At 41.1% G+C, this 15,338-nt stretch overlaps 1 protein-coding gene across 2 annotated transcripts in view; it reads right to left on the bottom strand.

The window, feature by feature from the left end:
- Positions 1-15,338, bottom strand: part of LIN28B (lin-28 RNA binding posttranscriptional regulator B) — a 77,438-nt gene that overhangs the window by 31,861 nt on the left and 30,239 nt on the right. For both annotated transcript variants that reach the window (XM_088665998.1, XM_088665999.1), the window contains exon 3: positions 4,597-4,781. In XM_088665998.1, the coding sequence (XP_088522124.1) occupies positions 4,597-4,781 (185 nt within the window). The remainder of the gene's footprint in view (positions 1-4,596; positions 4,782-15,338) is intronic.

Genomic DNA, 15,338 nt, shown 5'->3' with positions numbered 1-15,338 from the left:
TTTCTGGCTTCCAAATTATGAGGAGTTAATTCTACATCCTGCCTGTCTGCTATGGAGCTCAATGTAGTGTTTTGGCATTTTTTATGTAGGTCAGGCTGATCTACAGGTACCCAAACTAAGGCCCGGGGGCTGGATGCGGCCCAATCGCCTTCTAAATCTGGCCCGTGGACGGTCCGGGAATCAGCGTGTTTTTACATGAGTAGAATGTGTCCTTTTATTTAAAATGCATCTCTGGGTTATTTGTGGGGCCTGCCTGGTGTTTTTACATGAGTAGAATGTGTCCTTTTATTTAAAATGCATCTCTGGGTTATTTGTAGGGCATAGGAATTAGTTCATATTTTTTTTCCAAAATATACTCCGGCCCCCCACAAGGCCACCTAGTGAATGGGTACTGGAATACAGGCTTTCCACATCAAAACCCAGCATTCTATTTTTCTATTTAAAAATAACAAAAGCAACTCCACTCACACTTTAACCCTTCCACAGCAATTTTGCAAGTCCTCAACACTACAATTACTTCACAGTGTATAACAGATAGTTCACAGATATAACAGACTAGCATGTCAGAGAACAGGGTTCACATAACCAGCCCCATCAACAGAAGCCCACTTGTGTGATGGGACTTTCCAACCTCTCTTGTCCCCCAATATAAGCTCTTGGAGGGTCAGGAGAACCCCCAGAACAGTGGGGTGAAAGAGAGGATTGTTTCATCTAGCAAGCTAAAATGCTGGAACAAGGAATGATTGGAAGAATGAGACATTTAATTCTTCCCAAAGTTGGGTCCTCACCACTACCATGTGCTAAAATTATGAGGCGAAGGCAACCAAATCCACAAGTAGTTGAATTCCTGAGAGCTACTCTCAATTCTAGCAAAGCAACCTCTTTTCATAGCCTTCTTAAAACAATGGTTAAGGAGCCGGTTCCCGTTTGTTGTTTTTAACTGAGGTATAAGGAACTGGTGGTCCGCCAGATGTTACTGGGCTAAAACTCCTATCATCCCTTTTTAAAGTCCGCCGCTCCTAAATATCAACATGGCATTGAATTCTAAAGCCAAAACAGAAAGTGTTTGTGAACATGGATGTTTCTAAATTTATATGCAACAACCTGCAACAAATTCCTCAGAAAGCCTCATTTTTCCGCACTGATATCAGGTGTTCAGTTATTTTTTTCCCTATTACGGTAGTTCATTTTGTTGCAGCCAAGCTTCCATGCAGACATTGTACTCTAAAGCTTTCTGTTTACGAGCTATAACGAGTCTTGCTATAACCAGGATCAGAATTATAGTGTTCTTTATACTTCAGCTCTTTTAAGCTTCCTTCAAGCAGAGTTAACAGTGCTAACTGAGGGACACATGGGACTGTCTGTCCTGTGATTATTACACTAATCTTCCAGGATACCATGACCCAAAACCACAGTAATTGATGTCACATGACCACCACATATGGTAAAAGGTGCCCGAATTTGATCATATTCCCTCCGACATTAGGACTTGCCCAGTAACTCCCGTTATCCTTAACCACAGGCCATGCTATTTGAGTCTGATGGGAACATCCAGAGGACCGCAAAGTATTCATCCTGTCTCAAGAATTGTTTCTTCCCTTTTATTCATGGCACATGTAGAGAGAAGAGGCTCTCAGCTTTAATCTAGGACTGTTTGTCTAAGTCTTAATGGGCACTGTGTAATGTCTTTTGACCTTTCTATTGCAATGTCCACTGTCATGCATTTGAAGTGAGAAGTTTTCCGTCTAGTGTGGTTAGGGTCCAGTTTAACTGTCAATGTGGGACCTGAAAGCAGTGAGTTAAGTTGCTGAAGCTTAAGTGGCATTGAGACAAATAATGGGCAATTTGGCTAAAGGGTTTTAATATACAGCCATACCTTGGAAGTCAAAGGGAATCCATTCCGGAAGTCCGTTAGACTTCCTAAATTTTCAGAAACCAAAGCACGGCTTCTGATTGGCTGCAGAAAGTTCCTGCAGCCAATCAGAAGCTGCAGAAGCCCCATCGGATGTTTAGCTTCCAAAAATAGTTCACAAACCAGAACAGTTTACGGCATTTGGGAGCCAAAACATTTGGGTAGGTAGCTGCTCCTTTTAAAGCTTAGCTGTTTTAGTAAACATTAATAGCTGAATATACATTGTTGGTATGTAAAGTGACAGTGTGACGTCATTGAAGTGTAAAAAAACACTGTACTCTTAACCAGATCAACTTGCGTACCTAATAATCTGGTGATAAAGAAATGTAAATGGCTGAATGGTGGCAGGAAGGTTTACTAGAGCCAATTGGAATGGTAGTTTAGTTTTGTTAGTATAAAATAAATAAATATCTGCTTTCACTCCACAAGGAGTATTAGCTGAACAGAACTTTTTGCCACAGGCACAGGGATGTGAATTGTGGCCACACTGTCCAACATAAATGCTGGCAGATGCAGCTCTATAAATTTGTGATAATTCTCTCTCTCTCTCTCTCTCTCTCTCTCTCTCTCTCTCTCTCTCTCTATATATATATATATGTATGTATGTATGTACCGGTATGTATAATCAATATTTCAACATGCAAGCAATTTAAAGTGCATGTATCAGATATAGCAATATGACAGATGAAACCAAAGTAGCCCAGTTAACTTTGATCTAAAGGGTACTGCAACATTAATGGCAGGCAATGAAATGAGAGCAGTCTGTGGTTTGCTATTGTTTGCCAACCTGTCTGAACTACATTAAATTGATCAGCATTTAAACTGTCTGAAACCTAAAGGGTGGAAAGCAATTCTACCCACCTCTAAAGCCACTGAAGACTATTCCTTGAAAAACTGGATGTAATTTTAAGCACTTCTCACACTCTTCTCTGAATGCAGTTCTTGACAAAGGCTCCATGCTATGAGAACAAATACTAAATTTAAAACTATAAATAAATGTGGCTCAAAGAGAAGAATTTGCTTAACTCGGGGGTCCTCAGACTATGGCCCAAGGGCTGGATCCACCCCGCCAGGGTCCTAAATCTGGTCCACCCGGCCATTGCAGAACCTGCCGCGAAGCCGTTAAGGAGGAGACTCAACTTTGGAGAGCTTGGGCCACTGTGCCTTTAAGCAGATTTTCCATAACAAGGGAAAGAGGCGGCTCAGGATTTCCCCCTCCAGGCCCTGCCCTGCCTTCCGGCCTGTCTCTCCCCACGTGTGTCTGCCGCCCTTGATCCCCAGGCACCACGCTGCTCGCTCATGCCGTGGCGTGCCACCCAATCCAGCCCCGGCCACTGTTGTCCTTGCAGTCCAGCTCGGTGGCCCCAGCTGCCTCCTCCTCCAGCCAGGCTCGCCCTCCATCTCCTGCACCTCCACACCGATTGTGAGCTATGCACAGAAGGCAGGGAAAGGTTGCTCTCAAGGAACGCAGGGCTCCGGCACTTACTCAAGAGGAATCCCCCTTGGGGCCGCTGGGGATCGTGTCCAAGGAAAAAAACGGCTGCCATCACCTTAGCGAGTTTTTGTCCTGGGAAAAGTGTTTCGGGGCTGGGCTGTGATCCAAGACGTGCTTGCTCGCGAGGAATGCCCATCGGCATTTGGTTGCTCACGAGTAAACATCTGCCTGCCATCCAAGAGGAGCCTAGGCGGAGGTAGGCTTTGGGGGGGAAATGGGTATGGGTTCTTCCAAATCTTCTCCCCCCCCCCCCGCCCGAAGCAGGACTGAGCAATTACTGAATTACCATCCCACATTTTTTTCTCCCAGGAGCTCAATGTCTGTGGTTTGGCCCTCCGCATTTATTCCCCACAATCCCCAATGAGACATATTCAAATCAAGTGGCCTCACTAATTTCTACGCATCTCTCCCCTCTGAGACGTATCTTAATCTCGGGAACCATGCACTCAAAATTGCAACCATCTCTGGGCAGCACTTATGTCTGTGAACAGACTTTTCCCCGAATGAAACACCTGAAATCTCCAACCTGCCTCTGGTAGGAGCTCTTTCTCTCTGTGCCCTGCCCCCTTCTATCTCTACTCCTAGCTCACCTGATGTCCTGAAATACTTAGGGCCTGTCATTATTCTGTTGCATAATATGAAAGAAATTTTTAAACCAATATGAGCTGGCAGAACATGTTTGCCTCTGCATGTAACACTAAAATTACTTCATGAGCCAAAGACATGTGGCAGGACATATATACAGCACAGTACATTATGTGAGGAAAACTAGAACCCATTTCCAGTACCAGAACCTAATATGAAATGCAACAAATCGCCATGGCAAGAGTGCTCTTACACATATGTAAAGTCCCACACAGCAAACACATGCTGTACATCTGGGACAGATTGGTCCATCTTGATCATTATTGTCAACACTGCCTGGAACTGTCTCTCCCAGGTTCCAGATTGGGCCTCACCCAGTCCTACCCGGAGAGACCATGGATTGAGCTCAAATCCTTTTGCATGTAAACCAGCAAGCTACAGCTCTTCCTAGTGGAAGGAATCAGAATATGCCATTTCCAGAATCACAAGTTAAACCATTCACATCCTTATCTTTGCATGAGTACATCTGAGTCTGCAGAGAAGCACCGCAAATAAAAGTTTTCCGAAAGATGTAAAAATGGAAGAAAAAAAATACTGTATTTACCTATCTCCCTTTGGTTTTCTTTTCTGTACTGTTTTTCCTTTGGGTCGTCTCTCACTTCCTAAACAGGGAATCCCACCTGGACCTGTTACCCGTATTGATTCAAGTCCTTTGGAAGATTTCTTAAAAGTAAATTCCACTGGTTCTCCTTCTTTTAGGCTTCTAAATCCTTCCATGTAAAGCTTGCTCTGTGAACAGGAAACATATTCTTAGTTACCATAGACTTAGGGAAAATAGAACAATACTGAAGTGTGTCAAAAACAAAACAAAAACCTGACAACATACTTATATTTCTGAAATATAAAAACTGACTCCTTTTATGAACATACTTAGGCACATTTAATTATCTTTTTTGCTTAATTCATTTAAAAATGAACTTCTAGCAGAACAAAGGGCACTTAGGACACTACACTACAATTGGTACCATTTCATTGTGTTTACAGATTAGATGTGGATTTCAGTAGGGTTCCATGGTGGATGTAACTAAGAATTATTATGGATTTAATTTTTTTATGAACAACTGTGGGTACCTGCTGGTGAAAAACTGGTTCATAAGCTCTAAATATATACACAGAGACACTATTGGAAAACACTAGCTAGCCAAAGTGTATTTTAAAGTGTTGCAAAAAAAGGTTCTGTTTCATATTATATTATTTACAGTATATTCCTGTGTATGACTACTTTTAAAACCCAGGAAAATCTTCTCAAAAGTCAGGGGTCGTCTTATACGCCGGGTCGTATTTCTTATACAGTGAGTATATCCCACACTCTATATTTTAACTGGAAAAGTTGGGGGTCGTCTTATACGCCCAGTCGTCTTATACGCCGGAATATACGGGTATTTTGATAAACAAACAGAAGTGAAAAGACTTCCTAAAATGGAATGTGAACAGTGGAAAAGGTTCACTTTTGAATCTTTCTTATGTAGACATTGAACAGCACTTTCAGAACAAAAGCAAAGGGGTGGAAACATCAATTTTTCAAACCAACACAACTTCCATGCACATCCATAAAAGAAGTGGGAAAACCTCTCATGAAAAAGGCAAATAAAATCAGATTACAATGAATCACCAGTAAATCTATTATGCTACCATGAGTTCAGTATAGATTTTTTTTCTTTTTGCTTGATCCATAAAAGCATACATTTTAAACTTATTACTGTTAAGGTTATGAAGTGGAACAGCAACTCCAATGACTTTCTAGGATTTACTTTTATTAGGAACCCTGTCAGTTTCCTGAGAATACAAAACTTACGGCAACTGCTAAATGAAGAGAATAAATAGATGGAATGCCATTTTCAAACTAAAAAGAATGGAACTGTGCCCCAGTTCTCAAACCATACCTTAGCATTGCAGGAAGACTCAAATGCTTTCCCTTCTCCTCCCTCCTGCATGACCAGAATTTAGTATCACTTTCCCTGAATGTCAGCCAACTTCTCGCTTAGACAAGGGATCATGGCTTAAAAACAAACTCTGGTTAAGTTTAACAAGCCAGCTTCAGAAACCAATGTTTGAAGTTCATGGGTTGTTTTATTTTTTTGTTCTGTTCTGATCACAATTTTGTTTTTAACCCATAATCCCTGGATAATTCAAGGAAAGCGTTTCTCCTGGGTATGTGAGAGGAGAGGGAAGTGGGCAGCATATGAGCACAAGGTTTCAAGGCAGCTCTTTCCTGTTTGTGCAAGTAGCGCTATAAACCAGGGTTTAATGGCCATATGAAGTGGTGGGTGGGCACTTGGGGTGTGTGTGTCTGCCAGTGCTGTGGCCTTGACACATGTGTACCCTTTGCAAGCAGGAATAACGCCTGTGATCGCACAATCTTTGCTTCCCTGCCGGGGTAATGTCTCTCCATGCACCACAAAAGAGAGGTGTTTGGTGACTGAGGAGCAGAGTTTACATGGGGATAAATATAACATAGTATTTTTTAAAAAAGATATATAGTATTTATTTGCAGTTACCTTATTTAACAACACTTTGAGAACTGCTTCAATAGGTAGCAGTTACTTTTAATTGCATTCACTTTAAAAGATGTTACCATTGCCTTAAAACTGATGTTCTTGCTTCCAGAGAGGTGGCTACATACTTGCCGTAGTTCTCACTCCTTATGCAAAACTAGGAACCCAATTCTCTGCTACTCTTCCCTTAGTTAACTCACAGATATCTAGGTGAAAGAAGGCCTCTCCCTGATCAGGGCTCACTGAAAGATTACAGGGTGGGACAGTCCCTTAGCTGTCACTCACTGGACTCTGCCGCTCGGTGCTGCTGCTACTTTCTCCCTGACAGGCTTGCTTCTGCTTGCCTTTGAAGTCCCTCTTCAGGTCAGGTGCTGGAAATTCAGCCACACAGATGTCACAGTTGTGTCTCTGAAGTCTTTCCTGCCTCCTGTGATCAACTGACAGCTGCTGTCCTTCTGGCTAGGAGCTATCCTGGGCAACTGCTTTGGAATCTCCGCCTCCTGCCTGGCTTCCCTCAGCGATTCTCTGCTCCCATCTGCCCCTTCATTCTCTTCAGCCTCTGACCAAATGACTGACTACCAAGTCCCCACTACTCACCCTGTGCCTGCCTTTATATCCACTCTACTCAGGACCCTCTGGCCAATCATCAGGCTCTTCCTGGAATTCCAAATCCTCTTCAGCCTATAACCAGACCAATGATTTCAAATGGAATATCTGCTAAAGGGCCTAGCAGAATTCAGCTCCTTTTCAATTGCCATATACAGTGGTACCTTGAGTTACAAACGCCTCAGGTTACAAATGCTTCAGGTTACAAACTCCGCTAACCTGGAAGAGTAACCTCAAGTTGAGAACTTTGCCTCAGGATGAGAATGGAAATCGTGTGCCAGCGGTACAGCAGCAGCAAGAGGCCCCATTAGCGGAAGCACGCCTCTGGTTAAGAACAGTTTCAGGTTAAGAACGGACCTCCGGAACAAATTAAGTTCGTAACTAGAGGTACCACTATAATACTCATATAAAAGCTAGTATATTAGATTAACTGCCGTAACTGAAATACTCACAAATATGTAAGCAAAACACATCTTTTTGAAATTGCAGCGACCTATCTGCTTCTTGGCAGGCTGCCAGCTGAACCACATATATTGCATCTTTTCTGGCTTTATAGTCAGGAGTAAACAACCACAGTCAGCCATTTTTTTAAAGTCAAAAAGCTTTCATATCCTAACAACATTCTTGCATTTGAATTTACCTCATAAAAATACAGTTTTGTCACAACTTCATTGCTGGCCTTTTAGCAATGCACCTGAAGCCTGGCTTTTCAGGTATGAATTTGGACTGATTTACAGTGGCTTGAGGGATTTTTGTGTGCTGTAGCTCAATGCTGGTCCATGGGGTCACGAAGAGTCGGACATGACTAAACGACTAAACAACAACAGCTCAATGCAATGTCTGAACTGAGATCTAGGAAAATGGCAGGAAAACTGAAGCTCCCCAGAGTTGACTACTGGGGCAACCCAGCCAGACATGCTGAGTATAAATAATAAAATAATTAATTATCATCACCATCATCATCTTCACCACTAGCCATTCACCTGGGCCACATTCACATGTCAATATCCTGCAATACTGTCTGCTACTGCATACCATCTAGCAGGGGTGTGGGAGCTGTGGCTCTCCAGATTCTGATGAACTACAACCCCCATTATTCCTGGCAATTGACCATGCTGGCAGGGGCTGATGGGAGACGGAGCTCATATAAAATCAATCAAAAACATAACAGGACAGGAAAATTTCACAATAAAGAAATAAATATACAACCCTGCACAGAACCTCAAAACGAAAGACACAATAAAATAAAGAATAAAAATCACATAGGCTAAGAACAACTAGCAAATACAAGAGCTGAAGCCCCCAGCCATACACCACAGCAACTAAAACAACTTACATTACATTTAAACCAATGGAAAACAAAAAAAGGGACAATAATAAAGGGTATCTGTGACCTCCCTAAACTTGCCGGCTAGGGTAGAACTGAAAACTAGGTTTCTACAGATCTGCCGTTCAACAGATTTAGCTTCAGAGCTATATGTTATTACAGGATTTAGCTCCTGTGCCCTTATTAGTTTAAGCTGATGCTTTAATTAACTAAATAATTAGATAAATGAGTGTTACTTACCCTCTGGTCGATTGGCTGCTTAAGCTTAACTCACCAGTTAGCTACTGTAGCAATAATCGCAAACTGAGCAAGAAACAATGCCTGATAAAATTATTCCTTAGTGTTTTGTCTTTAAAAAGTGTTGGCTTTACATATTCCACCAGCAGCATCCTCTGCACAAATTCCATCCTTCTGAGAGTCCCATTAATTCCAGTGCTCTTGTACAGAAGACGTTTCTGATGCATTGTGCCCAGTGTCAGTGGGTGCTTCAGAATCTGACTTAAATTCACAAAAGGAAGGAAACTCCAAGTTGGGGTTCTTTATGGCTATCTATTCACCTCTTTATATGCCTGTGTTACTCCTATTAGCATACAAGCATGGGAGGGAGAAAGGGCTCCCATAATAAGCCTTAATTCAGAATTTCCTCTCTTTTGTGGGCTTCCAGTCAGGGTCCGAACACCTGCTGATGCACCATGCAAAGCTCAGGAGAAAAACACACACATATTTCGCTTATTATAGAAATTCACCTTGCTCTCAATATTTTCCTTGCATTTTATTTCATTGGTTTGAGAAGCACAACCTTATACCATTAAATTAGCATATTTGACAACTTCACAGCCAGCCTTAAACGTAAATGTTAATTATAAAAATAAGCCAATAGTGCCTAAATATTTCTTCATGAGGAGGAGGATTCATGGTGTGGCATTTTTCTGCAGATCTCAAAAACATATTTCATCGGCACTGGGAGGCTATAGAGCTTGTTCCTGCCAAGATATCTGAGTTTCCTGATCACATGCTACACTGCATTTGGGTGGAAGTGGATCACAATGCCTGCCTGCCTCCCTGCTTACCATACACACCTTGACTTATGAATCCACATAGCTTAAATAACTATTAACATGTTTTTTTCTAGCCAATACTGAAGGATATTCTGAATGCAAAGGTAATGAATCAGCAAACTCTTTGCATCACAAAAAGTACATTTATGGCTCAGGCTCCTGGAAACACATCTTTATTTACAGCACACATACAAAGACACATTCTGTTGTTGTTTTCGGTTTTACTACTAATGATGATGATTCAGTTTCCAAACTAGTCTACCAAGACACCAGACTTAAACTGGAGCTCTACATGTGCTTGTGGGGGGGAAACGGACTTGCAAATATTATGCAACAAAGAAGAAGCCAAACACTCATTGTGCCGTGAGCTGTGCTTTTGCGCTGTCTATAGCACAAGCCTTTTCAGCGGCTTCACAAGAGAAATTACTTGTACATTATGGCCACATCTGTCAGTGCACATGAAACAGCTGGGATTCTGCTCCTCTTTAAAGCCCACTTGATAGAGATTCTAGTCTATTAAAGCCCAGGTCTGCATAAAATCAATAAATTACATGAGAAACTAAAGAGTTAGCAAATTATATTAGGTTAGTATATTTACTATTTTTAAAAGAAAGAAAGAAAGAAATTCTGTGTTTTAAAATAGTATATTCTCAGTGAAAATAATTCTCAATTATAATGGAAGTTTTTAAAGCACCTTGGATAAATAGTCTCTAACTGATAATTTTGTATAGTGCAGCTAGCAATTTTGAGACCAAACTTGTTTTCCTGAAATATTAAATACGGCAGTAAAATTATAAACATGAAACAGATGCATGTCATTTATGTTACAGTAATAGTTTTTTTAAAAACACAAGCTGAATACCCATTAATTTTATATCCCAGCTTACAAATTATCAACATTATCAAATGTAGAAACATTTGTGACTGAAAGTGCATGTGAAGCACAGGAGATGATAGATGATCGATAGATAGATAGATTCACTGCTTGCTATAGCATTATTAGTGATGTTTCTGGCCAACACAATTTTTAATAATTAGGTATTTAGTTCAGAGAAAATGGTTTTATAGAAACTGCAGATAATTGGTTGTTTCAGAAGTTTAACTAAATCAGTAGTAGAAATATATTACATTTTTAGAAACAATGTACGGTAATATATGCTTTAGCCTAGGCATCCCCAAACTTTGGCCCGCCAGATGTTTTGGACTACAATTCCCATCTTCCCTGACCACTGGTCCTGTTAGCTAGGGATCATGGGAGTTGTAGGCCAAAAAATCTGGAGGGCCGCAGTTTGGGGATGCCTGCTTTAGCCTGAGCCAACTGCCTGATAGAAATGGCGTATCACTTAAAATATTTAATAGGTATCTGAACACAGGGAGCTTATAATAGTGACTAACCATCTCTGGAAATGTGTTGAAGTACTGGAATTAGTTTACAAGTAATTCAAACTCATAAACAGAAGTCTAAGACGTAATGCCAAATTTTGCATAAGAACTGTAGACAAGTAAAAAGAAGCCCTATCTACCTACCTATTACCGGTACTAAGGCTGTAATGTTCTGCACAGTTGTGCAACTTTCACTCCATCATTTCTGCCTATGCCTGTGTATATCAACATTTTTCAAGTAATGATTAACTTTTTCCACATTTGAAGCTGCTGCCGAATAAGTACATAGTGTACTAGGCTTGCTGGTTAATGCCAAGCCTCATGTTTAGCTGATAATTTGCATAATATTTTCATTTATGATAATAGTTTGCAACTCATGTGTTTTTTTTATAAAGCCAGTTCTGAGGAAGTTGCCTGCACTATTTTTTCATCCTAACTGAGAATATTGTATTGCCTGGAATGAAATAAACACATTGCATGAATAGAAGATCAGTGCTTACAGCTCATAGACTGTGAATGAAAATGGTCATAAGAGAGCTTTAGAGCACAGTTCACCGGTGTTGTCATTTACTACTAGGTTTAAAAAATGACAGTTGCTATAGATGATGATGCTAATGCTAATAATAATAAAGTATCCATGATGATGATGATGATGATGATGATAATGTATCCAACAGATGGATACAAAGGAAGACCCTATGAGGTTATATTCCAACAGCAAAGATACAGACTTCCCACCTAATGATCACATATGCATCAGATTTGGACCAATCCTGAAGGGAAGCCAAGATGCCACAGAGGGATTTTTGGTTTGCAAAAGGCAACGCGGGGATGTGGGCAATGTGACCTAAGTTGAAGCCAGGTCCCCTGAAGCACTTTGTGGCACCTTGGTAACCCAGACGCTAATAAAAGATGCTACAGACAAGCAACCACTGAAAGAGAAAGTAATCTCTCTAAGCTTAACACCAAGGTGGGGGGTGACAGAGGGAGAGCAACACCAAAGTGGGGACAGAGCAGAGGAAGAACTCCATTGAGCCCAACAGGCCACACTTGTAATCAGTGTGCTTACTTTTATCTGGGAAGCAAATCCCTTGCAGTTCTTTCCATCTCAAAATTAAATATACCTAGCAAAAAAAGCACCTGGATCAATATGTCTGCAATCTGCCATTTTTCTTCTGCAGGAGCATTTATCTCATGCCTGTAATGTTCAGGCCAACCATCCACATAAAACTAAGGGAGATTAAGTGATTTTTTTTTTAACCAACCAAAAGCTAACAGCTGCCACTGCAGGAAAATCATTGTACCTATCATAGAATTAGGGAAGAATTATGTTCTCAGAAGGAGTAACATTTCTTTTTTATTTATTTCTAAAATAAGATGTTAAATGCTGTCTAGAATAAAAGTTATTGGACCTATGTCACAGGCTTTATCTATTTTGGAGAGGTTAGGATGCTTGCAAATTTCATTCATTTCTGTTAAATGGGGGAAAGGGTTTTATATAAAATTTCTGAATAGTGGGGGGAAACAACTGAGCAGATCTGATTGGGTCCCAAGCCAAATACAGTGGTACCTTGGTTTAAGGATAGCCCTGTTTATGAACTATTCGGTATAAGAACTCTGCAAAACTGGAAGTAGTGTTCTGGTTAGCGAACTTTACCTCGGTCTACGAACGGAATCCGAATGGTGGAAGGGCACTGGCGGAAGGAGGCCTCATTAGGAAAAGCGCGCCTCGGTTTAAGAATGGCTTTGGTTTAAGAACGGACTTCTGGAACAGATTAAGTTTGTAAACCGAGGTACCACTGTATGTGAACTGCAAAGTGCCTCAGACTGAGGCAGGCTGCTTTCCAAAGCAACAAATCAGGATCCAAACCAAGACTTGCTGTCCGCGTACATCCCCTACCAAGAAGCCCCAATACATTCTCTTCACACAAACAGTTCACACATCACTTAAACTATAGTTTAAAATATACTATGACATGTTGTTTAAAAAAATGAGCATTTAAGCTCACCCACCACTCCTACGTGTTCTCAACCAGGGGTAAACAAACCAGAGACTGGCTTCATGGAGCATGCTAATGTGCACTCATGGTTCTCCCCACCCCCACCAGACAAACCATGAGCTAGCTGCGGGTGAAGAAGCAAGCTTGGCTTACACTTCTTGTGGTAAGAAACCAAGATTGCTGGTTCCCATAGAACCTGAACTTAGTCGCTGCATTGTTTCTTCCATGAAGCTCTGAAGAAAGTTACAGGGTAAAAGGAAAGCACATTATTTTGAGTAGCTACGATTTAAAATTATATGGGACATTAGTAACTTTACTGTGATCTGTGGGTTGTGGATTTAATTTCTGTTATCATATAGGATTACCATTTTAATAAAAAAAATCAGATGAAACCATAAATACAGTATAATTGATGTACTGTACCAACAAACCTAATCTCCCCATGTATTCTAGGCCCTTCATACTAGCTTAGCAGCATAGTCCCCAAATTCTGCATGTGTGCAAACTGTGTTATAAATATGCTAATTTCTTCTTATCTAGAATGACTCTACAGTATTTGAGTAGCCACGTGGTTTAAATGATTTCTTATTAATCCTGATGCTTCTCTTCTTTTTCCATCGAGTTTCTCACTTTCAGTTTCAAGTCTGGTTTACATTTTACTATGTTTGCATATAGTTACAATTCAGTTCAGTAACCTAAAGCTTCAAGGGTTCCATAAACTCAAAAAGTATTTAAAAGCAAAGCTCCCTCCTTTCTGCCACTGACAACCATACAGGTCCAAGGCAAGGCTTGACCTGACCACAACATAGGATACCATATTCACATTGCATAAATAACACATCCACTACAAGTGTAACCAGCTGCACTTTACCAGCATTTTGGAGCTTGGGCATACTGGTACATGGGAGAGCCATTGGCATATGTTTAACTGAATGTATGCATACCACCTGTGAAACTGTTTCCACTTAAAACAGTTAAAGATGCGGTGTCAAGGCAATGATGACTGAAAAAACATTCCCTTCTTGGTGCCATCAATGCCACAACAGACTGTGAAGACTGTACTTGGGTTTGACTTGGTCATCTGCTTCTCTTCTAGCCATCTTCCCAGCTGCCATAGCTGCCAAGTTTTCGCTTTTCTCGCGAGGAAGCCTATTCAGCATAAGGGAAAATCCCTGAAAAAAAGGGATAACTTGGCAGCTATGCCAGCTGCTTCTGTGCTCCAAGCTCCCTCATATAACCAAGGAGCTGACTGGCTTCAATTCCCCAGGAAAGGGCACTTAGGAGCAATAATATATACCAGGCATGTCCAACTCCCAAGAGACTGCAATCTACTCCCAGTGTAAAAAATACTGGTAGTGATCTACCCATTGTCATTGGAGGGAGGAGGAGTGTGCGTGGGGTGGGGGGATTGCCCAGGGTTGTTGAGATTTTGGGGGGAGGATTGCACAGAGTTTTAAAGCTTTTTTCCTGTAACTTTTTGTACAAGATAAGGATCCTGCAATCTACCAGGATCACCCAGGGATCTACCAGTAGACTGTGATCTACCGGTTGGACATCCCTGGTATATACCACCAGAGTCATCTCTGCATTCCACAACTAACTACAACAGGAACATCAGCCATACCAACTGCAAACTCCCTCTGCCTGAATCCATGAATCGCCAAGGCAAGGCAGACCAACCCAACTTGCCCAATTTACTCTTTGCAAAATGTCAAGGCCACTGAGTCTAAAAATCACCAGGAAGTGATCTATTTATGGCAACTCGATTATTGAAAATCCTTCAAACTATAGATCACCAAACTGCCCATAAGATCACCAAACTGCCTTGTGAAGAGCAGTCCAGTGTATGTCTTGCTATGTGTAGTAAGTCAATATTTTTTTAAAAATTATATTAAATTTATACCCCGCCCATCTGGCTGGGTTTCCCCAGTCACACTGGGTGGCTATATAATATAAAAATATAAAAAATACATAGTATAGAAACAAATGAAAACAGTAACCCAAACACACACACACACACAGAGAGAGAGAGAGAGAGAGAGAGAGAGAGAGAGAGAGAGAGAGAGAGATTGCCAAAGAGGAATGTGTTTGCCTGGCACCTAAAGATATATAACCAAGGCACCAGGCAAGCCTCCCTAGCAAGAGCGTTCCAGAAACAGGGAGCCACCACAGAAAAGGCCCACTTTTGTGTTGCCACCTCCTCTCATGGAGGAGGCAAATGAAGAAGGACCTCATATGATAATCACAGAGTCTGGGTCAGTTTATATAGAGATAGGTGGTCATTGAGGCACTGTGGTCCTGATTTTTATCGGTATTTATTGCTTTTATTATTGAGTAGTTTATTAGAAGGGTAGGATTCAAATGCTGTAAATTGCTTTGAGATGGACCAGCCCAGTGAATGATAGTTATATGGTAGC

Source organism: Zootoca vivipara, chromosome 3 (genome assembly GCF_965207765.1).
Source record: "Zootoca vivipara chromosome 3, rZooViv2.hap1.1, whole genome shotgun sequence".
Taxonomy (NCBI): Eukaryota; Metazoa; Chordata; class Lepidosauria; order Squamata; family Lacertidae; genus Zootoca; species Zootoca vivipara.
Note: the sequence above shows the minus strand (reverse complement) of the source record. Positions and strands in the feature narration are given on the sequence as shown.